Source organism: Neolamprologus multifasciatus, chromosome 5, assembly GCF_963576455.1.
Source record: "Neolamprologus multifasciatus chromosome 5, fNeoMul1.2, whole genome shotgun sequence".
Classification (NCBI taxonomy): Eukaryota; Metazoa; Chordata; class Actinopteri; order Cichliformes; family Cichlidae; genus Neolamprologus; species Neolamprologus multifasciatus.
This window is the reverse complement of record NC_140443.1, coordinates 11420253-11444437: the sequence shown is the minus strand read 5'-3', so window position 1 is coordinate 11444437 and position 24185 is coordinate 11420253. Positions and strand designations below refer to the sequence as shown.

The 24185-nt window shown below is 39.3% G+C and overlaps 1 protein-coding gene across 2 annotated transcripts; it reads right to left on the bottom strand.

The window, feature by feature from the left end:
- Positions 1–9654: 9654 nt before the first annotated feature.
- On the bottom strand, positions 9655–22769 carry hgh1 (HGH1 cochaperone). 2 transcript variants are annotated; one of them, XR_014874089.1, is made up of 11 exons: positions 22593–22769; positions 21237–21359; positions 21003–21141; positions 20760–20897; positions 20501–20652; positions 19483–19583; positions 19200–19298; positions 17834–17925; positions 17615–17737; positions 13514–16646; positions 9655–11384 (listed from the first exon to the last, which is right to left on the bottom strand). XR_014874089.1 is itself a non-coding variant. In XM_085159456.1 (10 exons), exons 2-10 carry the CDS (start codon positions 21344–21346, stop codon positions 16422–16424), a joined length of 1179 nt encoding a protein of 392 aa, XP_085015582.1. In that variant the 5' UTR covers positions 21347–21359; positions 22593–22769; the 3' UTR covers positions 12684–16421. The 2 variants fall into 2 exon arrangements, 1 of the variants encoding a protein (XP_085015582.1); XM_085159456.1 differs by lacking the exon at positions 9655–11384 and having other exon boundaries at positions 12684–16646.
- Positions 22770–24185: the final 1416 nt, after the last annotated feature.

Sequence of the window (24185 nt, the reverse complement as noted above, 5' to 3'; positions counted from 1 at the left end):
TGAAATAGCAGAGGCTACATGCTGTGTGTCTGGATAAAGTTTAACACTGTGAATGATCCCCTTCTCTCTTTTATAGTCCTGAATCATGTCATTGTGTGTGAATGAAGAAGATTTGTACAAGAGTCGGGGATAGTGCTCAATTGTTCAAGTGACTCAGTGATGATCATATAACAAATCTGCAAATGAAGAATTTGAATAGAGCAGAACTAGATGAGGAATACAAAACCATGTAAGAGTATCCACCTTAAAACCACTGGGATTAATCTGCTGTTTCCACATTTTCGGCTTCCTAAATGACTACATGTTAAAACTCTTTCACTCAGTATTATCTAGAGCCTTTTGGTACTAAGCAATTACTGTACAATGTAGAAATAAAAGGAAATGAGAGGTTAAAGTTGTAGTTCGGGATATATTTCTACTCTATAATGTACCTTATGCTGTCATATACTTAGAAGTCCAGTTGCTTTTTTCAAGCTGTCAAGACTAACACGATCTGGATGACTGAGAATCTACACAGACAATTACAACAGTAGTTATTTAACAACAGCACTACAGACTAATGCAACACAGTGCAGCAGCTCTGCCATAAATTCTACTTTTACACCCTGTTGTATTAATGTGAGAGCTACATGGGTAGTACATGTGCACTACTGGGTAAAAGTCTTGAGCTACCCCTCATTTATTGAAACAGATTTGTTGGAACATCTACAAATGTACATGGAAAAGGAAAAACAGCCTGAACTCTCTAAGGCAAGCTTTTTTGGAATTTCTTTAAGTATTTTTCAGGAATAGTTCATGCTGGAAAATGAAGCTGTTGCCAAAAACACGCTTTCCAGACGGTATTGCATAGTGGATCAAAATCTGAAAATACATTGCTATGTTAAGAGTTCAGTTCATCAATTTTAACCAGATTCCCAACAACCGTGGCTGAAATGCAGCTCCAAACCGCGTTTCACAGGGCTGTAGACAGTGTTGTACCTCTGTCCTCTGTACATACGTTGGTTTCTTTTGGCCTGACATTTCTTTTGTCTTCAAATTGTCCAGTTTTCTGAAATTTTTTAAAGTAAAAGTTAAGACGTGAAGTTTTTCAAGGAATCCCCCTGTTGGTGCCAAAATAATATTTTATGCTTGTCAGACTGTTATCTTTAACCTTTTTCATAGATTCAATTAAATAAATGGAACAAATAGTGTGTTTTGTGACAGGCTGCCAGTAACAAAGTACCTAAAATTGTTTTTTGTCTAATTGTTTGTTATGTGGAGACACAACACTGGTTCAACCCAGAATACCCAGAGACCTGCCACCCAAGACTATTCTAAGAAAGGCTTTTTGGAAGCAAACCCTAAAGAAACGAGTGGTGACACAAAACTTTTGCACACTACTGTAGCTCAAAGGTTTGGAAAGTAGATTACTGTTGGTTTCTGGTTCAAGGCCAGATGCTATAAAATCCTTAATTTCAGATTACTTTATGATATTGAATCCCTGATAAAGAACAACCATAATATACAAATTTTACCTTAAGCGAAGCTAACATTTAGAAATCTAATTTGTTTTGAACCATAAACAAGTTGAAGAGGAGCAGGTAATGCATCAAAGTGGGTGATTTATTGTATCGCAAATAGTTGGAACACGCGGCACAATCTGAGTTATTTAGAGTTAGCTCACTGCAGCGGAGGGGTCTGCCTGATTTAGAGCTCTGTGTGTTTCTTAAACATAATGGCATGATGAGGTGAGGGGGTGGAAGTAGGAAACTGAGGAGGCTGTGCCCAATCAGAAGTAAAGAAAAGTAAAGATTCAGTGGCGTGCACACTGCAAGGCTCCAGTTTTATTTACTGATTGCACCACAAATAGTGTGTGTCAAGTCCTGGAGCCAGTTCATGTCGGGTCACGTGGATGGAGTTTTTAATTGAACCATAAGGATTTAGAGGTAAACATACCACAATATGTCAGTCCATGTGACAATGAACAATCACCCATCTAAATATATATACTAAATATATGAAGTGTATAAAGTATAAAGTACAATTCATAATAACTATAATAGTGTATCATACCATAAATGGTAAGAAGTCACAGCCAGAAAACAGCAAGCCACTGAATATCATTCCTCAACATTTTGTACACATATGTAAAATATATAAAACAATTCTTGAGAATAAACAGCTTATCCTAAAAGAACGTTGGGCTGGCTTTACTGCATTTTGACCCTCTTGATTACATTAATAGAGTGGACACCATTTTTCGCCGCAAATTTTGTTATTTCGTGTCTTAGCCCCTCGCCTAGCTTTTGTTGATTATGGGTTTGTTAGTTCACTTTTGTTTGATTGTTGTCTGTTTCCCTGGTCGTGTCCCCGTGTCAGTTTGGTCTCTGTGGTTGTCTTATCTTCCCATTCAGTCATGTCTCCATGTTTTCTTACCATTTTGTCTGTGTCAAGGTTGTATTTTTTTTCCTCTGTCTTAACGATTTCCCCAAAATATCCTTTTTCTTTCAACGCCATGAGTAGAACCAGAGAAGTTAAAATAGAGTCTTCAGTGTCCTTTATTTAAGTCTTTGTATGCTATTCTACTTTCTCCTGCTTCTCCACTATGTTCTGGATCCAAATATTGTACTTTGTACTCCTTACGTCATATTTTTAAAGCTTTAGTTACTTTAATAAAGCTACTCAGCAGTGTAAAAGTAATTAAAATCATCTCCAGTTGTAACATGAAATTGACATTAATGAATCAATAATTAGGATCTAATAGGATACTAATGCACTTTATGCTTGTCTGCATTATGACTACTTACTTACTTTATGTGCATCCAGAACCTTTTGATGCCAAAATGTCTGACTTTCAGTAAGTGAAGGGTCTAAGCACTTTACTTAGTTAATAATGTCTTCTGCACTTGCTTTCTAAGCTGTATGTGGTGTAGCACCTTGTCATTGTTTCCCTGATGTCATCCCATTGAAAAAATCCTGGAGACACCTCTGAATGCATGGTAAGAAAGACTAAAAAAAAAAAAAAAAGCATTCATCACGTTCTCGCTTCCTTTTGTTTCTTTTCTCTCTCTCTCTACTATCAAATTAAAAAAACAGAACTTATAATAATTATCAGTCTCTTGTTATAAAAGGCACCATGTTATCACAACCATGGTTTCAGGTATACTCACACACAGTCTAAAACCTGCAGTAATACAACAGGACATGTGTTTATTCTTTGGGACTTCCTCTGTGTTGTTTAACTCTACTAACAAAGATCTCTAATGCTGTTTTGAAACTTTCTGAAAAAAAACAGGGTAAAGGGTAAATCCAGATGGAAAATGTGATCTTTGTAGGTTTTTTCTCTGGAGTTTAAATTGATACTAAAGCTGAAGATGAAATCACTGTCACGTTTCACAACCTCTGCCAGAAAAACAAAATGAGCTGTCTTTTTTTCCTCTACCAAAACTTTTAACCAATCAGAAAATAACCTCAGTCATTGCGGTTGGTTTTCATACCAAACGCCCTGGAAGAAAACTCCATTAGCTCAGTGTATGTGTTTGTGTGTAGGGGGTGGTTGAGGAGGGGGTGTATGTGTTGTGAATAGATGGATCTCAGGAGGGAGGAGAAGAAGGAGGAGTGGATGGAGCTGGATGTTAACCTTAGTTTGGAGTGGAAAAGTACAGCTGTCTGCTGTGGAGGTGGAGACTTTCCTGCTGAGTGCACACACAAGAGCCAATCGGCACACAGAAAAACACACTGCCTGACAGCAATGCCAAACTACCAGCGAGGTTGTGAGTTTGTGTTTTTAAAGAGAAGCTTTAGTTTCCAAATTTGAACTGCAAAGTGAAATGGTATATACTGGGAAAAAAGTTATATATTCATGGAAACAGTCATGAAGATGTTGATTCAAGGAATGGTGCTTTCCTTGGGTGGCAGGAATAATTGGAACAAAAGGAATTCCCAAACAAGATCATTCACGTGAATGCCAAATCAAGTTTCAACAACTCAGACAGCAGAAAGGGAAAATTTTGGTGCATGACCTGCTGAGTGTGCATAACCATCGTGCGCAAAAGTAAATGTCTGAATAATAGTAGTAAAGTTTTGATTAATATGGTTGTAATTGAATTTAAAATCCTTATCCTCACATATAAGGTCTTAAATAATCAGGCCCCATCGTATCTTAATGGCCTTGTAGTACCATATCACCCTATTAGAGCACTTCCCTCTCGCTCTGCAGGCTTAGTTGTTGTTCCTAGAGTATTTAAAAGTAGAATGGGAGGGAGAGCCTTCAGTTTTCAGGCCCCTCTTCTGTGGAACCTGCTTCCAGTTTGGATTCGGGGGACAGACACTATCTCTACTTTAGGGATTAGGCTTAAAACTTTCCTTTTTTATAAAGCATATAGTTAGGGCTGGATCAGGTGACCCGGAATCCCCCCTTAGTTATGCTGCAATAGGCTTGGGCTGCTGGGGGCTTCTTATATAACACTTCTTCTTCACTCACCTTTTTTTAGAGGTGATATATAAATCAAACTGACTTGATATGAACTGAAATAATACAGTATGCATATTGATATGAATTGTCTATGCAGAATCACAGAGAGGTCGGAAAAGTTATTGTTAAGCATTAACCTTTGTAATTGTCAAATCACCGGCAGCCCATGTAGGGTTAGAGTTTAGACGGTTAGACTCCACCCATGTTTGGAGCACCCAAATGAAAAAACTTGTGTATGAGACTTCCTATGAAAGGTCACATCTCCTAGTTTCTGAAAACGTGTCTATTTCACAGATGGCTGCAACAAACAACAATCAATCCAACACTAATCCTAACAAGTTACCAGTGACCTGGTGAATGTTAAGAGGTTAATCCATATTAAAAAGTCAGGTAAAACTGCTATCATTGCACTTATAAATTGTGATTTATCACTGTGTTCTTCATCAAAGTGACGAGCTGTAGTCAATAGGGTTGTAGTGACTTGAAATGTTTTTAAAAAGCTGATAACAGAGATTCACATAGAAACCCCAGAAGTTTTTCTAAATACACATAAAATCATCCAAATCCCAAATTACATTGCAGAATACAATTTAAATGTGAGCAAGGTGAGATTTGACCCCCAGGCTTTGAGTTCTACACATAAGGTATGTTGTATATATCTCATTTTGGTGCACTGAGAGGTTTTACTGCTGGCATTCATGGGTTTAACATGTGTATAAACAAGAGATTTCAAAACAGCATTGCGGTTTATAGGGAGTTACAAGTTTACTGCAACTTCTTGAAGTCTCATTGTGAGGTTGCCACAGAGGAGGTGCTCTAGGGAAACATTGTACACTGATTTAAATAGTACCACTGCACAGTTACTTCCCTAAAACCAACTGTTGCTACATTTGTGCATGTGTAAAGATGAAACAAATGTGTAGAGATGTCTTTAAGTGTTCATTTTACGTTGGAGAGAGTTGGGCTACCTGCTCCTCCTCGTTCCAGTCTTCATGCTACATAACCTCACCCTCCTAACTAAATGCCAAACCCTTACTAGTTTGTCTTTGCTTTTCAAAATGTCCTGGCTCCCGTAGCCTAAAACCTCAGCTTGGTCCTCACACAGATAGCTGTGCAAGTACAAACACACTCACACAGAAGAGCTCAGATGAAGGAGAGCTAAAGGGAGGAGGGGTGAGTTGTTATTCTGGAAGCATGAGCTCAAGCTTCTTCTCTTTAGCCTATGGTGAATGTGTCACAGGACTGACAATCCTCTCAAACTCACAGAGAAAATGCGGACACAAAGTTGTCCCAGTCATTTCAGGCTGTTAATGTTAATTTCTTTGAGTCTAACCACCTTAAGGCAGATATTCACAGTTAAAACTAATGATTCATTTTGTGGGGATGTGCTTTTTATCTTCCCAGCGTGAGTAAGACAAACACATAGATTAAACTGAGAGAGTAAGATCAATGTTGGGTAGACAGGAAGAGCTTCTGTGGTAGTGAGAATAATTGGTGATGATTGGCTGGTTGCTGTGCTGCTGTGTTGTTATTTCATCCATTTTCTAAATGAACCTTGGTATGTGGATGTGGCTTGTTTCAGCAGATAAAGGACACAGCACCCCCTGCTGATTGGACCTTTAATGATTTTCATGAGCTTCATGAAGATCTTATAACAACACACAGCTTCTGTCTGAAGAGCAGAGTTTCTAAAATTATTATAAGATAATAATACTGTGATCAGTGAAGAGTGGTAGAGATACAAGTTGAACATCCTAGCTGGGAAATCGAAACTTCTTCTCCAAAGAAAAAAGTCCAGAATAACATCGGCAAAATTAAATATGACAAAGGATTCAGAAAACTGGTTGATGCTCATATCTGCTTTTCAAGTCACACGTCTGACTTAGAGTCCCTGGTCAGGAACTACAGGTCCACAATCTCCACAATCAAGCCAGACAAGTCCACAGTGCAGTTAAGCAAACAAGTTCAGAACAAGTCTAAATGCTCCAAAATCACAGGTCAGTCAAATTGCAGTTATGAGGTTATTAATTCTAATTTAAGGCAAAATCCAAATTCAGGACCATACTTATGTCTCACAGAGTCCTAAATGGCCATATATCAGAGTGGAACACAGGGGTGTAGCTAGGAGTCAGTGATGTCGAGCTGTTAGTTTTATTTTAAGTATTTAGTGTTTAAAAATAAGCACGTTGTGCTCATATGCACTCAAGAGGATGCACAACGAAGTAACACACATACTAAAAAAATAACCCCAAATCACACATTTTAGTAGTTAAATCCAGTTAATATTTACAAAAAGTCACCAGAGACATCCCAACTGGGTTGCTGTTTTAGGTATTCGTGATGTGTTGGCTTAATTTCTTCAATTAATAGCAAAGAAAACGTGACCCAGTCACGTTTAATTTGCTTTAGGCCTGCGGACAGCGTAATAAAGATGCTGCAGCAGCTAAGAGGACAGAAACAGTTCATACTAAAACATGCAAAATTAGAGATTTTGCAAGCGCTTATCACATTCCGCATGTAAAGTATATAATAAACATACGGTAACTCTGAGACCTGCGCGTAGTGACAATGCGCAGCTAATGTCCAGCTGTGATGAAAGGGTGTCACGTCCCAGCTGACGAGCACAACAACAACAAAAGCACCAACGAGCATTTAGCAACACGTCTGGCACGTACTACATGCGCGTGCTCAGAGAGTACAACACGCACATGGAAGTGAAAAAGAAGCCTGTCATTGGCTGACTGGTGCTGGCGGAGCCGCCCACTTTCACGTCCTCACACAATCATGCCGTTTGACGGCCAACGAGAGCTCGCGCTCAGTGTGGACGGAAGGAGCTCCACGCTGCTGCTATATGGCAAGCCATTAGCGCCAAATATCGCCCCTTTTCTAACCCGTTTAATTATTCAAAACGCCGAAAAAAACAGAACTTACATGGCGCCTTGAACGCACCATCTGAGTGGCAGAAAAAACTGTGTTTTTATTTGTCTATGAACGCCGCTTTTTACGTCACTCGGCAGAAAACACAGTTCAAAGATGCATAAAAACAGCGTTTTTAACGGCGTTCTGTGTCAGCTGTAACAGCATTTAAAACTGTGTTTTATTGAAATTATGCAGGGCATTCCCCATGGTTCCCTTATCCAATTTCTTTTAACTCATTTCACCCAATCAAAGAAGAAGTGCAGACCACGCTAATTCATCACAGATTCACCTTGCTGCTAAGTGATTGCCTATTCGGTCCCAGTGCTTGTTACCCACTATGCATTTTGATATGTTTAAAGCATGATCAAACAAGCAAATGACGGAATGCTTTTTCTGAAACAAGACCTTAACTGTGTGGCGCATGGCTCCCTTGTTTACTTGAGGGATCAGCTATTAGCGCTGTGCTACCGCCGTGTAGCATTATGATGCTAACGGAGTCCTGGCTAACACCGCAAACTCCGGACATGAGTGTGGAGCTGCCCAGTTTCCAGCTGCTGCAGGCGGACAGGAGGAGAAACAGTAGTGAGAGGAAAGGAGGGGGACTGGCAGTGTTTGTGATCGACAGATAGTATAACCCTGGGCACACCGCTGTGAAAGAATAACTCTGCAGCAGATACATTGGGCTGCTAGCCGTTAGCGTGTGTCGAGGCATCCTGTGACTTTCTCCACTCTGGTCAGCAGACTGCAAACGCAATCTCTGAGAGCCCTTTTTTAATATCAGGGGACTTTAATCACATCAGTGGACTCGACATGGCCCACCTTCACCCAGTATGTGACCTGCCCCACACAGATGGTCGGAGGAAAGCGGGGAGGCTCTTAAAGATTCTTTTGATTCTATTGTGGGGGAGGACGTTGACAGAGTTGTGATCTGTGTTGCGGGCTACATTAACTTCTGTGTGGATAACACCGGACCCCTGTGCGGTGTTTCCTACTATAACAGAGTATTTTATTCTTGTTGTATAGTATTGTATTATATTTACCTGAGCCTATTGTGTTTTTCCTAATGTTTACTGCTGTTAAACTTGTACTTTTTGCCATGACCTAAAAATCTCTCACGTGCGGGACTAATAAAGGCTTATCTTATTGTTTATTCTGTCCTGTTTTGGTTTATGAGTAATGTAGGTGAATGAGCTGATACTTAATTTAAAATATTGTGTACATAAATCATATATATCATACACTAAACTTGTGTAAACGTTACAGCAGCTGATAATGATAAACAACTATAAAACATTTACAGTAAAGAATTAGATGAAGAAAAAATGGTATAGTAGGTCTTGAAGTGGCTCAGTACAGTGCAGTGGACATAAAGTGATTTAGTGTGTGTTTGGTGTTGTGACAGTACACAGCTGAAAAAAAGTGTTAACATTAGAGAGCAGATCACTTTTCCCCAGACAGACTTTGTACAAACCCCATTCTGAAAATACTGATCTCATGTGTAAAATGTAAAAAAAAAAAAGAGAGCGAGAGAAGAAAGCAGTGATTTGCAAATCTCAACGCCATTATTTATTCGCAGTGTAACATAGAAAATATGTCATATGTTTAAACCTAGACTATGCCATTAAAAATAACTCCTTTTGAATTTGATGGCAATAATATGTTTCAAAACAGTTGGTATGGGGCGAGAAAAGGCTGGAAAAATAAGTGGTTCTAAAAAGAAACAGCTGGAGGGACATTTTAAAAGTAATTAGATTACTTGGCAACAGGTCAGTAACATGATTCGATATTAAAATAACATTTTAGGGAAGCAGAGATGATCTGAAAGAAATGTGGGCAGAGGTTGGTCAATCTGCAAAAAACTCCATTAACAAATTGTGCCAAAATTTCAGAATAATGTTTCTCAGGGTTAAGTTGTGAAGACTTGAAATAATGCATCCTCTGGAGGTATCAAAATATATTTTATCAAAAGATTAAGTGACTGGAGAAATCTCTTTGCAGAAACAATGAGGCTAAAAGCCATGATGTCAGTGATCTTCAAACGCTTATAGGAAAGTTATCATCATGGAGCATTAAACAGCCATAAACAAGTTACATGGATTCTTTTTTTTATAACTTCATGTCATACAGGTAAACTAGGTATGTTATGTGCAACGCTGTCATGTGCCACTATCTGGTTTTATGTTACAAATTCGTGTAACACATCCAGAGTACTCTGATGACATTGACAAGTGTCGCGAAATCGATCAATGTAGAGCAGTGAGACAAACCACGGAGGCCCTAGAAAAGTGCAATCAAACAATGAGTTTATTAACACACAGGAGAACACATCAGCATATGTCCTCTGACCAAAATACATGTTGTGGACACTTATAAAGCAGTGGGGTACACGCCCCCCATGGCGTCAATTACAGATTGAAATAGGGTCCAGACATTAGTCACAATTAATGGTATATCTTGTACATCTTTAATGGCTATAAACAGACATAGAACTTCTTTTTTCTATAACACCTTCCATACAAGGTAATAAACTTCAAGCACTAAGGGTCTCTGGGGCTAATTATTGACTCTGGTCATCTGTTGCCAAGTAGAGTAAATTATAGTAAGACACCAAATGAGTTAAGGCCTCAGGCCTGACACATTCCTAGATTATATGTGTTATATGTATTGTAAGCATGCATTGCAGTTATCCTTCTATGTTCTAGCTTCCCTCAGCATGTATCACCTGGACAGTCACGCCAGTGAAGCTTAAGACCCTTAATGAACCGAACATCAACTTGAAATAAGCACAAATATGCAATGTGTATGAAATACTTCTAACCGTACTTGTAATAAAAGTTAACATAATGGAAGGATGGAAATGGACATCTTCAATAAACAACTTTAATGCAATATCAATACTGTGAGAAATATTATTAAATGAAATAATGCTGTAAAGAATGTTATTAATGCAGTTATAATGATGCAGATTTTATGGCAGCAATAAAATAATTTCTGTATCTCCACACAAGGACATCTCCAGTTTACATGGGAAACAATTATTTCATGTTCTTGAGATTACTTATTTACATCACTTTTCAGAAAACGTACATACAGGTCTGATTCAAAACTGCATATCTATTTTTTTAATGCATGTTGAAAGGGCAAAAATATTCCTGAGATACTGTTAACATTATTAAATTTGAAGGCTATTATACAGTGGTATTACTTTAAACTGAGTAAAACGGTATTTTGATAAAAGTTAAGGTCTCTGTTTGTTTCAGAAAAAGCATACTGTCATTTATTTGCTTTTATTATTTATTTATATGCCCTCCGGGGACCATCTCTGCACTGCGTGGGTGATTAGTGGCTCCCTGCACACTAAGGGCTGCGCACAGGGACAAGGCGCACTAGATTACGATCAGATCTTCCCTGGGCAAGGAGAGGTGATGAACTGTATGCCACTTTTTCATTGGGATACATTAAGTACAATGTTTTATTGCCTACGGTGGGGCAGGTCACATACTGGGTGAAGGTGGGCAGTGTGGAGTCCAGCGAGACATGATTAAAGTCCCCTGATATTAGAAGAAGAGCTTTCGGAGATTGCGTTTGGAGTTTGTGGACCACAGAGAGTCACAGGCTGCCTCCACGGATGCTAACGGCTAATAGCTCAATGTCTCTGCTGCAGAGTTGTTCTTTCACAGCGATGTGCCCAAGGGTACCACAACTGTCTTTAACAAACACTGCCAGTCCCCCTCCTTTCCTCTCACCACTGTCTCTCGTCTTGTCCGCCCGCAGCAGCTGGAAGCCGGGCAGCCTACTCACAGAGGGAGTACTGCCACTGTGACTGGGTTAGCGTCATTAGCTCCTCAATCATATCAGGGAGCAATCTCACATTTACAGTGATTACAGGAAGGAGAGATGGTGTGTAAGGTGTCCTTCTCGGGAGACATCACCCCCGTCTCTTCCCTCACTGGGGATGTAGAGTCTGTCTGCCGGTAGCGCAGCTGCAGGGCGCAGCGCTAACAGCTGATCCCTAACGTAAACAAAGGAGCCATGCGCTGAGTGTCCAAATACAGGTGAAAAAAGAGGAGACAAAAGAAGAGAAAAGTCAACATAACTAGCACGAAGCGGTAATGCACGATGGCAGAATCTGATTGCTAAGACATAAGTTAAAGGTTAAGAGAAGTAAAGAGGATAATAAGCAAGAAGCTCAGAAATGAGCAAAGCTGCCATAACAGGTAACACAGTTAAGGTTTCAGAAAAAGCGTTTGTTTGCTTGATCATGCTTTAAACACATCAAAATGCATAGTGGGATTATAAGTGAATACTGTGACAAGCACTGGTACTGAATAGGCAATCACTTAGCAGCAAGGTGAATCGGTGATGCATTAGTGTGGTTTGCACTTCCTCTTCTTTGATTGGGTGAAATGAGTTGAAAGTAATTGGATGAGGGAACCATGGGGCATGCCCTGCATAATTTCAATAAAACGCAGTTTTAAATGCCGTTACAGCTGACACAGAACGCCGTTAAAAATGCCGTTTTTATGTGTCTTTGAATGGCGTTTTCTGCTGAGTGACGTAAAAAGCGGCGTTCAAATACAAATAAAAATGCCATTTTTTTCTGCCACTCGGATGGTGCGTTCAAGGTGTCATGTGAGTGGCAGAGTGTTCTGTCGGGACAAACGCCGTTTTCCCCAGCGTTTTAAATAATTAAATGGCATTTTTTATGCCATTTCTTAACCGAACGGGTTAGAAAAGGGGCGATATTTGGCGCTAATGGCTTGCCATACTACTAAACCGAGGAACGCGCAGTGGTGCGTGCATAATTGCAGAATTTGTAGAGTAAGTTTGGTTGCAGTGAGTGAAGATACCTGTGAATCGATGTGTGTTAATGGAGGACAGACGCAACTTTTAAAAAGTTATTTAACTGTCAGATTCGGTGAGAACTGAAATGAGAAATGATGGGTGTGTCGTGGAAGGCAGGCCACACGGAGTTTATGATGAAAACACATTGCCCTGCTTGTTCGTGGAAGCTTTAAAACGGGTTTGACTTAAATTGTTTTGTCTGTGAACCTCATTTTAAATAACAGATTCTTTGTGAAGCTAAAGTCTATTATTATTATTTTAATAATAAAGACACAAAATGGACTAAATACATCCGTGGGATGTGACGATAACGTGACTTCACAGTTTGTTACCACACAATGAGATAATGTCCCACATTTTGGTTGGCTCTCTAATTTACAATGGTGAGTGCTTCTCACTGGAATTGTGAGAATTGTGAGGAATTGTCAGAAAGAGATAAACAATAATTATCAGACAGAAAAGTGGCTGAAATATTCGTTTTATTAGTTACAGTTTTTTGGAAAATAAATTATGGAAATGTGCACAAATGCATAAGACTATAAAACATACTTCAGCTTCCATTTATGTATTTTTTATTGAGCACTATGCCGAAAGGGGATAAAAATTATAAGCTTTCCTTAACATGAGCACTTTAAGTCATCATGTAAATATGCCAGATTGAGCCACACAGGCTAATTTTCATCTGTCGTCACTGGCAGGTTAATGGCATAAATTAAATTAATCAACAACACCAAACATTCAGAGACATGTGAGCATGATTAAAAGACAAACACATGTAAAGTAAACACATACTCATGTAACTTAATAAAAGTCAAATAATAACAAATAATTACTAATAAAAACACATTAGAATTAAGGACCTTCAGTGACACTTTAAATCACAGCATGTTTGATTATCCAGTAATGACTGTGTTACAGATTAAGAGAAAGAACTAAAGAATGTTACGTTCCTTATTCCTGTGTATTTTATTCATCATCGTGATGTCAGTAAAAACCACCACGGATGGGATTTTCCATTAGAAAAAAGTCGGGGTCTCCCCAGCTTGTTTGTGTTTTTCCAAACCTACCCTCCCTTAATGAAGGAGGAGAGGGGCAGAAACTCTGACCCTCTGCCCCAATTCAGCAGCAACCTACCATAAACAGTACGCAGCAGTGTCATTAATCTCAGCCTGCAGAACTCCTCACAGTGGTAGGCTATATTACACTCATTCACCAACTATATCATGTTTTTAAGGATAAGTTCTTAATTTCTAGTCTATGTGACACAAAACATCCAGATGAGTGGAAGGGACTCACTGCGTTTGGTCTTTACCTCACGACTCCTCTGGGCTGGGTGTTGGTTTCAGGATACAAATAGTTCATCTGATATCAACAGGGTAGGAACTGACGTAGTCCCTGAGAACAGGAAGATAAAGTTACAGGCATTTGGACAGAGCGCGTCACACCCCAAAGAAAACTATTTGTGTTAATCAAGTCACCCGTTTGAAAACGGTGTGTAACTCCTGGCAGTTTAAATAGTTCACTGTGTCAGTCAGTGCAGGAAGATTAGAAAACAGAATAAGAAGAGGTCATTGTGAGATTTGAGAAGTTTGGGTTAAGAAGATGATCCGTATGCCTCAAAGATATTGCAGAGAGCTGGGTTTGAATCTGCCCTGAGTCTATTTACTGCCTGTCTTACACCAGTTTTTCTCCCAGGATTCCTGTCTTCTCTCCGCTGTCCTATCACAATAAGAATCACATTCTAATAAGGTAAAAAAAAATTGAATCTCTTTTTTTTTTTAGATGCCAACAAGCTGCATTTCATTGCAAAATAAATGGATACGCTGGTTAAAGCAGATGACAAGAAGCCTCACACTGGAAGGAATAACATATATCCTGAGGGACAAACGGAAAACTTTGTAAAAGATTTGGATTTTGCCGTTCAGTCAGAATGTTCTGCATTTAGTTAGTTTTATCCTTTGAGCCGACACGGTGGCTTCGTTTGAAGTGTTTCTGAAGCATGTGAAATGGAAAGCTCTGAGGATCCGTTCTCTTTGTGTTTGTTGTCTCTGGAAATCTTTTCTTACTTTTTCCTGACTAAATAATCACTGCAGCATGAGACACAGTCATGTTTTGTTTTGAAGACTTAGCTGGGGAAATGACAGATTTTTGTTTCTGTTCTCTTTTTTAAAAAAAAACATAAGGTTAAGAAAGGAAGGATGGGTGACTTCCCCCTGAGGTTACTGAATGTTTCTTCTCTCTGTGAGTTAATAAATGACTCCTTTCTGTGTGAAACAGTTGTGCTGTTTGGCCTCAAGCTTGGTCAACACATTGTCAGATCACACACAGGCACATACTGTTTAACCTCGCGAGCATCTTGTAATTATAGTTACATTTCCGCTCATTCTAACTTAAACACATTCACAGGATCTCTGTTGGCAAACTGATCACTGGTCTGTGGCCCTAAACTGAAACAAAACTAATTTCGAGACCGTCAAAGATGTTCCCATTAAAGTTTAAATGACCTGGTCATATGTGAAAAAGCACACACTAAACCATGTTCTGGTTCAGCGTATGGCTTCATTTTCCTGTAGTTTTTAACAGTTGGTGAGGTGGAATCTCTTAACTCCAGCTCTATGTGTTAACACTAAGGAGCTATGATGTTGATTACAGCTAAGAACAGCCCCTTTGTTCTCGTTTTGTGCCGTTTTACACGACATGAATCGTGGATGGTTTATCTCTCAGGCTCATAAAATGTTACTGAGATCCACTCCGATCCCCTCAAAGGGTTTTAACCCAAACAGAAACAGAAGGTCAGAGTATACGCACACTCACCCACAGTTTATGCTGTTTTTCTTCCTGTTTTTTATCTGATGTGTCTCAACCAAATTCCCGTTAATATTGAAATTACTGCGGCTATATCCTCTTTATGTTTTCACAAGAAGCCAATACACTATCGAGAGACCAAATATATCAAACTAATAAATAGATACAGGCTACAAAATACAAGAGTTAGGACGTGATTTTACACCCATCCATTCATCTTCTGCTGGTTCTTACTTTGAGTGTGTTTTTCTTTCTTAAGTTTGACATTGCTTAAATTTCTGTCTGTTTATTTTCATGTTAAAAATAAACTTCTGCAGAAGCGAGCACACGGAGGGATTTTAGTGGTTTTGGATCCAAGTCACTGTGGAGGAATGACAGACGCTGTACGTGTTCTAACACCCTCTGCTGGTCATTCATTAACATTAAAAAAAAGAAAAGCCTCTGAGGGGAAATGGCTGTTTATCTCAAGCTAGTGAGGATGAATAGATCCTTTTATAAAGACTTTTTCTTATGAAAAAGAGGAAAAACAGAATAAAAAGGCTATAAACATGTCTGTTGGATTTGTATTACAACAGGAAGTGAAGCAGCCGCATTTCAACAGACTGTCATTTACTTTAACGGTGTGACTTTATGTACAAATAAAAGCAATAAAATCATTTTGTTAAAGCGTTTAAATTGCCAGTTTTGGCAGCACAGGATTGGACTGCCAGGGCCTCCACCTTTGACCACCGGTCAATCAATGATGGCCCAAGTCCCTTTGGCCTTGCCTGCTGGTGCAGGCCACACAGGAAGGCAGGCCCATGTGGTTCTTTGGGGCTGGATGGGGCCACAGGAACTCCATCCTTATAAACAAATTCACTGTCCAGGTCCTACCTACTGAACTTTGTTTCAAAGTCTGGTCATTTCAAACAAAGCCTGTAATTTTCTCATAAATACTGATGAACGTCTTTGATGTCATAGTGTGGTTGTGAGAAATTTTACAAAGTGTTAGCAATAAAACCAACAGCCACTCTAGTGTAAAAGTTATGATGGCGTACATTTATTTGAACACGTCTCCTTTCTTGGAGCACTCTTTTCAATCTTCTCATTACTTTTTATAAAGCAGAGAGAAAATAAATCAAGTTTAATACACATGAAACACAAAATGACTCAAAATGATGTTTAAAGAGATTCTTGTACTGTCGTGAGATCAGATTCAAGCTTTTTCCCTCATGTTCTTTGTGGTTTAATCAGCAAAATAAGCTGATCAGCTTCACTGATGCGGTAAAAGAGTAATTTCTCTTCCACTGTCCTCAGCACCGACTCCACGTGACTGCGCAGCATCTCTTTCCTGTCACACCTGAGTCAGCGACATTGAAGCAGTGCTTCTATCTGAATGACAAAAAGCCTAAAATAGATTTCACTTTATCAGTCCACTCTCCTGTTCTCTGTCTGTCTGCTCAGAATCACTCTTCTTCTTTTTCTCGGCCTCCTCTTCCGCTTGTTTCCTCTTCTCCTCCTCCTCTTTCTCCAGCTCTTCCTGCTCTTTGGCATCGGCCTCCTTTAGTTTCTCCTCCACATCCTGAGGGATTTCTACCTCCATCAGGTTCTCCATGCCCTCCTCCGGCTCATCTCCTATCAGCACCTGGGTGAGTTAAGATGCAGTCGCATTACACCTTCACATTCGAGGCCCCCCTTTACTTACATGACATGAATAAAGAAAAGCACATCACTGACTTCCTGCTTTGAAACAACACAGGAACAAGAATAGAATAGGTTTGGTTTTTATTCATAAGTCCAAAACTATAATTAATAAATGTTTACTATTACATTTTTACTGACTTTTAGTTATTCTGAGGGGTATAAAGTTCAACACAGCCAGGGTTGACATGTATCACGACGGTGACTATTAGCTGTATTTATTAAGCCAAATTTTCCATTTCAGGCTCCGAGCATGCTGAAATAAAAATGGGCAATTCACAGCTCATCCTTCCACACAAAATGATCCCTATGAGTGTCATCTACTCCAATCAGATGATGATAAAATGCAGATTAAAAGTCTATAAAGAACATAAATAATAGAAGTAAAATCAGCACTCTCACAAAAGAGACAAAAGGTTACCGTCTCGTAGGCTAATAAAGATCAAAGCATATCAGTTGTGTTGACTGGACAGCTATTCTTGGTGTGTTAGTCGCAGCAGATTAGAATCACGAATGACAACATTTATACATTTTCTGCATTAATATATGCAAATTCCTGTGACACACACACACACTCAGTTGTGTTAGTAAGGTATGGCTTAATAAGCTGCATATATAAAACATATTTCCCCAGCAGAGAATCAATATTATACCTTAAATATGCTGTAAATATATCACTCAGTGAGAGTATGTCGCTTCAAGATGATTTTTAACTAAAACCCTGATCATAAACGGCTCCCAAGAGGGTTTGTGTTCAGCACAAGTTACTGTGGTTATTTAGGTAAAAAGAGAGCCACCTTTGTGACATAGGACACCCCAACTTTAAGCCCACTTTAATCTTGCTTCACAGTGTGCCCCTCAGGTGTTAGTTTTCCAGTTTAGACAATAACCAAACATCTAGATCTTTCCTACCTGGACCAGTTTCTCACAAGCCGCTGTAACGTGGGCGTCCTTCTCCCAGCGGTGGAACTCTCTCATGATTGGATAAACATTCTTCTCTTTCAGCATCTGCCGGCCGGCTTTAGTTGCAGTCAGCTACATAGTGAGACAAGCAGTGAGGAGCTTGACATAAAAACACAATTACCTAATCTGTGTGCGTGTGTTTGTTTCCGAATGTTTGTGGTTTTGTACCAGTAAGAGCGTTTCCAGAAGCATCTTTCGGATGTCTGGGTCTTCCTCTCGCTTCTTGTCCTCGGGGAGGTACTGCAGGTCGACAGGCAGGCCTGGACCGTAAATTAGGTTCTATTAGAGTCTCAACCAGCAGTAAATGGATTTAATAAAATAATAGTCTCTTAGTCCTTTTTTCTCAATATTATATGATGCTGTCTGTGGCTCTCAGCTCATCTATTCCCAGACTCTAATCATATTTGAGGGGTTAAACCATCATGACAATCTCACTGATGCAGGGATTATGCACGGCTGGGAATGCAGAAAGTTGCAGACACCAAGGATAAGTAGTGCTATTTATTAAAGTCCACTTCAAGATGCACGGTGCATTGTTATGTCTCTTCACAGGATGGCACACAGCAGATGCCCACACAAAAAAAAAATTCACATCCCATGGACCCAAGGGGACCCTAGAATATTCACGGTATGTAAACTGTAAAACTTTTACCTTTCATGTCTCTGGGTCAGCCTTCCAACAACTTCTCAGTGTCCCTCTGTCTCTCCCAAAAACCACTTATTTATCATTTTAGTCAAGTCTAAGCACTGCATGGTGAAGTCCTGTTGAACAGTTCCAATTTATTTAGAGCCATCTGGATGTTAGAGTCTTTTTTTTTCATCAGCATGTGTGGAGCTGGTTTCAGACCGGAAACCACCTCTGAAGCTGCTGTGTGGTATTTTGCACCAGTGTGTTAGCACTGTGTTGAGTGTTGAGCTGCAGCAGAAGCTCAAACCCAGTAATCAGGTTATAACAACAACGGCAACAAAAATATCAAACCTGTGCCACTAGCAGATAAACAACATTGGCAACTTCATGAGTGAGTGATTTTCACATTTTGGCTATTAAATAATTAAACATCTTGTCACAGTCATATCAATCTCACGTCATGTTTTTGGTAGCGTCTCTTTTTCAGAAGTGAATGTTCCAGTTACTTCTCATTTTTTAAACTAAAAGTGGAGAGGATCACTGCCCTGCATGTCAGTATCTTCTTTTAATTGTTCTTTTTCTATATAATTTACCCAGGAAGTTTAAATTTATTATTTAAAACTTTTCTGTATCCCTGGTTTTAATAAAAACTATATAAATAAACTTAATTAAAAATTGTATTATTCTTATTCATATAGCAGGTTGTGTAATTGAGTCAAAATAATCTGCAAATTGTGTGTTTACAGAAATGGAACATGCGACCAAGTTTGACAGAGTGGCTTTCTTATGCAGCGTTAATTTATTTTGGATAAAACTGGAGTTTGATGCCAACGAAGAACAAGGTAGATCAGACTGAATTATGAAATATTACTGATATAAAGTGATATTACTGATATAAACACACACCTTCGTTTTCCTCCTCTGTCAGCTCCTCTGGACCGGCCAGCGGCAGCAGGAGGAAAGGCAGGATATCCACAGCATCGCTTAGCAACCACTCGTGATGAGCTGCAGAGTGAACAGAGGCTTGAGGTACAACAAATCTGGTGTTGTGGAGGCGACATCACTGAGGTTAAACTCAAACACTAAACCAGAAATCTAAACTTCCACTGTAAAAACGGTGGCCAAGGCTCCAACTAACTCTTTTTATCTACGGTGACTTCAGCCTAAACTTCAATAATGTGTGTCTCACCGTGGTCAAAGCAACAGTTGCGCAGGGTGCCTATGACACCGCCCCTCCTCACCACAGATGACTGGTACTGAGTGAAGGGCAGCAACCTCTGGACTACACACCTGAAACACACCCAAACATAATTAGTGCATGCTGCAGGGTCAAAGCATGGCAGGGTGTAATTTTAAGAGAAATGACTGTGAACATGCACATCCGGTCATTTCCTCCAGTCATGAACTACATTTTGCCAGTAATTTAACTTCCAACAAGGCTCAGCATGTGAAAGCTCCTCTCATAGATCTAAGATGTTGTCGGTATAGCAAGTGCAAATCAGAAAGCAAAGCCTGTCCCAGGTCAGCGTTATTCTCGGGTCAGAACGCCTCTTCTGTAAACATTTAGTCCCCTGTGGGGCAATGCAGGAGGTGCTTGAAGCTCTCCTTGATTTCATTTTACTTTTGGACATGTAGGTGGAAAAAATGTACTTACAGTTTAAATAAAACTGGGTCCTTATCTACACATACACACCTATTCTTTTAAACCAGATAATCCTGCTTTGTTCTCCGAAAACAGAGCATGTCAGTGTTATAAAGCAGGGTGTCTAACTCATTTTAGCTTATGGGCAAAAGAAGTCTCTCTCTAGCAGGCCAGAGAACTACAACTAATGCCCGATGACCTGGTAAAAAGTGTTCTCCTTTCTTTTAATGTAAAGATATTTAAGCACATTTCCCTGACCATCAATTTATAAAACTGATGAGAAGCATCCTCAGACGTGTTCAGAAACAAAAGTGTAATTTTAACAATATGTCCCAGTCGAATCAGTCGAATGTCAATACAAACAAGATGACGCAGCAAGAGCAATTTGTGTGTCACAGGCAGGAGGATGGAGGAAAGAGGAGACGAGGATATCAGCCGAGTCAACCGTTTTCCAAAGGGTCATATTTCAGTGACCTAAAAGGCTAATAATCACAGAAAAAGCTGTGTATGATCGAGTCTCCCCAGCTCTGTCTCTGAGCTCTTGACCAGCAGTGAAGTCAGTCACCTGTCCTTGTCCATCAAGTAGTTTCTGGCCTCAGGCAGCTGCGTCAGGTTGGACAGCAGAGGACCCAGGTAGTGCAGTTTAGCGTTCTTATTGTAACCTTCGGTACAGAAGATCTGAACAAGCTGCGCCATACCGATGTCCTCCTGCAGCACCTGAAACAGTTTGTCTCTCATTATCCATGAGGAGGAGATTAACATGACGGTAAAGGTAGAAGGATTATGAATTCAGTCCTAAAATGAAGCGCTCTAACTGGACGCACCTTGAATAAAATCTTGCAGGTTTTCTCGTGTCGCGTCAGATTTGACAGGATGGTGCAGATCTGATCGGAGAACAGGTACTCGGGGTCCAGAAGGTTCTTAAACAACACGGGGACAACTTTGACATCTTTCACCAAAACCTGAGGAACACACAACAACCAGCAAACGCCCGTTACATGTTTGTTTTAGAAAAGGAAATAAAGTGAACACACAAAGTTCTCAAGTGCTGCGCTCGAGTCCACTACCTGATGAAGAGTCTCATCGGCTGACAAGTTGATAAAGATGTGGTAGCAGTCCTTCACTATGGCAATGGAAGGGTCAGAGGTCAGGGCAAACAGGGCAGCAATTAGATCCGGTTTAGAGTGGAGAAAGCGGCAGCCATCCCTGACATCAAACAAAGGGGAAAAAGAAAGTAAAAAGATGGAAATGTACATATTTACTACATTTATGGCAGAAGTCACTTTAAATAATCCTCCCACCTGCTTCCAGACAGTCCCAGGATGTACTCAGTGGCCTGACCTTTGACATCTGGACGTGTGCTGGGAGTCAGGAAGGAAAGCAGCTCTGCAACCTCAGAATCACTCAGCATCTTCAAACAGTGTCTGATCAACAGAAACAAAACCTTAACCACACATACAGCTCTAAACCCAGGTCAGTAACATGATTGGGTATAAAAATGAGCATGTTAAAGAGACAGAGTTTCTCAGAACTAAAGATGATCATCAGTCTGCAAAAACTGCATCTACTAACTGCGGCTCAATTTCAAAAATAATGTTCTTAAGTATGACATTGAAAGGGCTGTGAATATCTCATCATCTGCAGCACATAATATCTTTTCAACTATTCAAGGAATCTGGAGAAGGCTCTGTGCACAACACTGTGATCTTCAGGCCCCGAGGCTGCACTGCATTAAAAACAGACCTGGTTCTGCCATAAAAATCGCCGCATGGGCTCAGGAACACTTCCAGTTCACTTCCAAATTATTATCTGCGAACACAGCTCATTGTTTCAGACACAAATGTAGGTTAAAGCTCCATCATGCAAAGAAGAAACCATGATCCAGAAACACTGCCGTCTTCTCTGAGCCAAAGCTTAAAAGTGACTGAAGAGAAGTGGAAAACTGTGGCCAGACAAATCAAAATTTGAAATTTCTTTTTGAAAAACATGGACACTGCATCCAAAATACTAAGGAAACTGTGGAAGTGCATTAGTTCCAGCAGCTGACACATCTGGAAAGGCACCATCAACGCTAAAAGGTATATACACATTTAAGAACCACAGTCATGTTTTTCAGAGAAGAGCTTGCACATCTCAGAAAGACAATGCTAAACCGCAATAATGCATCTGTTAAAACACAACAGCACGCCCTGCATGCAGTACACACATTCCACCAAATAAAAATATTTGGCATATCATGAAATACAAAATGATGACAAAGCAGACCCAGGATTATTGAACAGTTAGAATCAGGCAACACTGGGAGGAAAATCCTCTCTAGAAAGTCCAGCAGCGACAAAATGAGATAATAGTTTTATTTAAAACAGACATTTTTGCAGTATCTGATATATTCTCTGGGTTCAAAGCTGAATTAAATCTGGGTTTCTGAAACTCTGGAAATTACTGCACACTGTTTTATTTACATTTAGAACAGTTAAAATTATTCCGGAATTGGATTTTTTAGGAATTACTTAGTAATAAGACACATTTCGAGTAGTACAGCGCTAAACACTTTAGAAAGTCTGTCTTTTGTACACACAGGAGCCTTTTAGCACAGCCTTGTCAGATGCTGTGAAACCTCAGCGTGTCTCCTCTTAAAACTCCTGCTCTTATCTTACCTTTAACTCTCTAAAAAGGAGGCTTTCATGTCGCTTTATACTTCTTTTTGTTCCTCTTCTTGTTTTATTCCTCTAACATCAGATGTCATGTGTAATAAACAGAAACAGCTCAAGAACATGTGGACAACACAGCCGATCTTTGTTCTTCTTCTAACCGTTTTCAGCAGTTTTAAATCCCCCTGCTGGGATTTACCGCCCCCTGGTGTCCACTACATGAGCTGCCACAAATTTTACTTCAATCCCTTCATGCAGGAAACTAGAGGGCCACGAGTGCCAACATTAATTAAATACACGATTAAATATTTAACTAAATGTGTGATTTAAAAAAAGGAGTGAATACATAATTTCTTGAATGTTGTGCATGAAAAATTTATGGAATTTTATTTAAATTTAGATAATAATTTCAATTTGTAATTAGTTAATGACACATTTAATTAATAATTTAGTATTTATTTCATTTTAGCACTTATGTTCCTCCATATATTTCTACCTGCCTGCCTCAAACCTTAATTATTTCTTATGTAAAAAAAAAAAAAAAAATCTCACATCCTATGACATGAAATAGTAACGAAGCGGTTTATAAATTAATTTTAAAATTAAAAAATTAATTTAAACAGTTTATTAATTAATTATGTCATTCATAGAAAAAAAAGCAGAAAAATTACAAAAACAACATCAAACAGTCAACGGGTGCAAAAGTTCATGTTTAATTTGGATGGAAGTGGGAACATTAATTTGACAGAGTGTCTAGGGCAGGGGTCCCCAATCCCAGTCCCAGTCCACCAGGGTGTCCCTGCACGTTTTAGATGTGTCCTTGATCCATCACAGCTTTAAATGGATAAATTACCTTCTCAACATGTCTTGAAGTTCTCCAGAGGCCTGGTAATGAACTAATCACGTGATTCAGGTGTGTTGACCCAGGGTGAGATCTAAAACCTGCAGGACACCGGCCCCCGTGGACTGGGATTGGGGACCCCTGGTCTAGGGGGTCCTCCCCTTAACAATTTAGGACATTTTCAACTACATTACCTGCAAATGTACAAAATATATGGAAACTATATATCATTTTCTTTATTTTAAAAAAAAACTTGATTTCTATAGTATTGTTTCCACTATCAGTTAATGAAATACAAATTTTGAATAAAACAACAGAATTTTAACCATTTAAATATGATATAAGACTTATCACAAGAAGCGCTGAGTGATTTATTAAGTTGTGTTATTAATTATTTAGATCTTTGAAGTAAGCATGCTTTTTCAGAAAACACTGACACACACAGATGAAATGCTCACCTGTGTTTCTGTCCTGTGTGTAAAGAAACTCTCATGCACTGACCTTCTGTTGAGCCACTTCATCTCTAATATGAGTTAAACTCGTGACTTAAACTTTAAGTCTTGCACTGGTAATAAACTGCAAATTAACCATGGATGTAAAAAAAAAATGTCTCTATGACTTATAACTTATTATTTCTATTTGATGGCTGAATTAAATGTTAAAAGTTTGCAGAATTAAGTTTGTCAGCCAGCAGTGCTATAAAATTACCTTTTGATTGTAAATAGTTCAGCGGGGTTGAAATTCAGTGACTGTTCTGG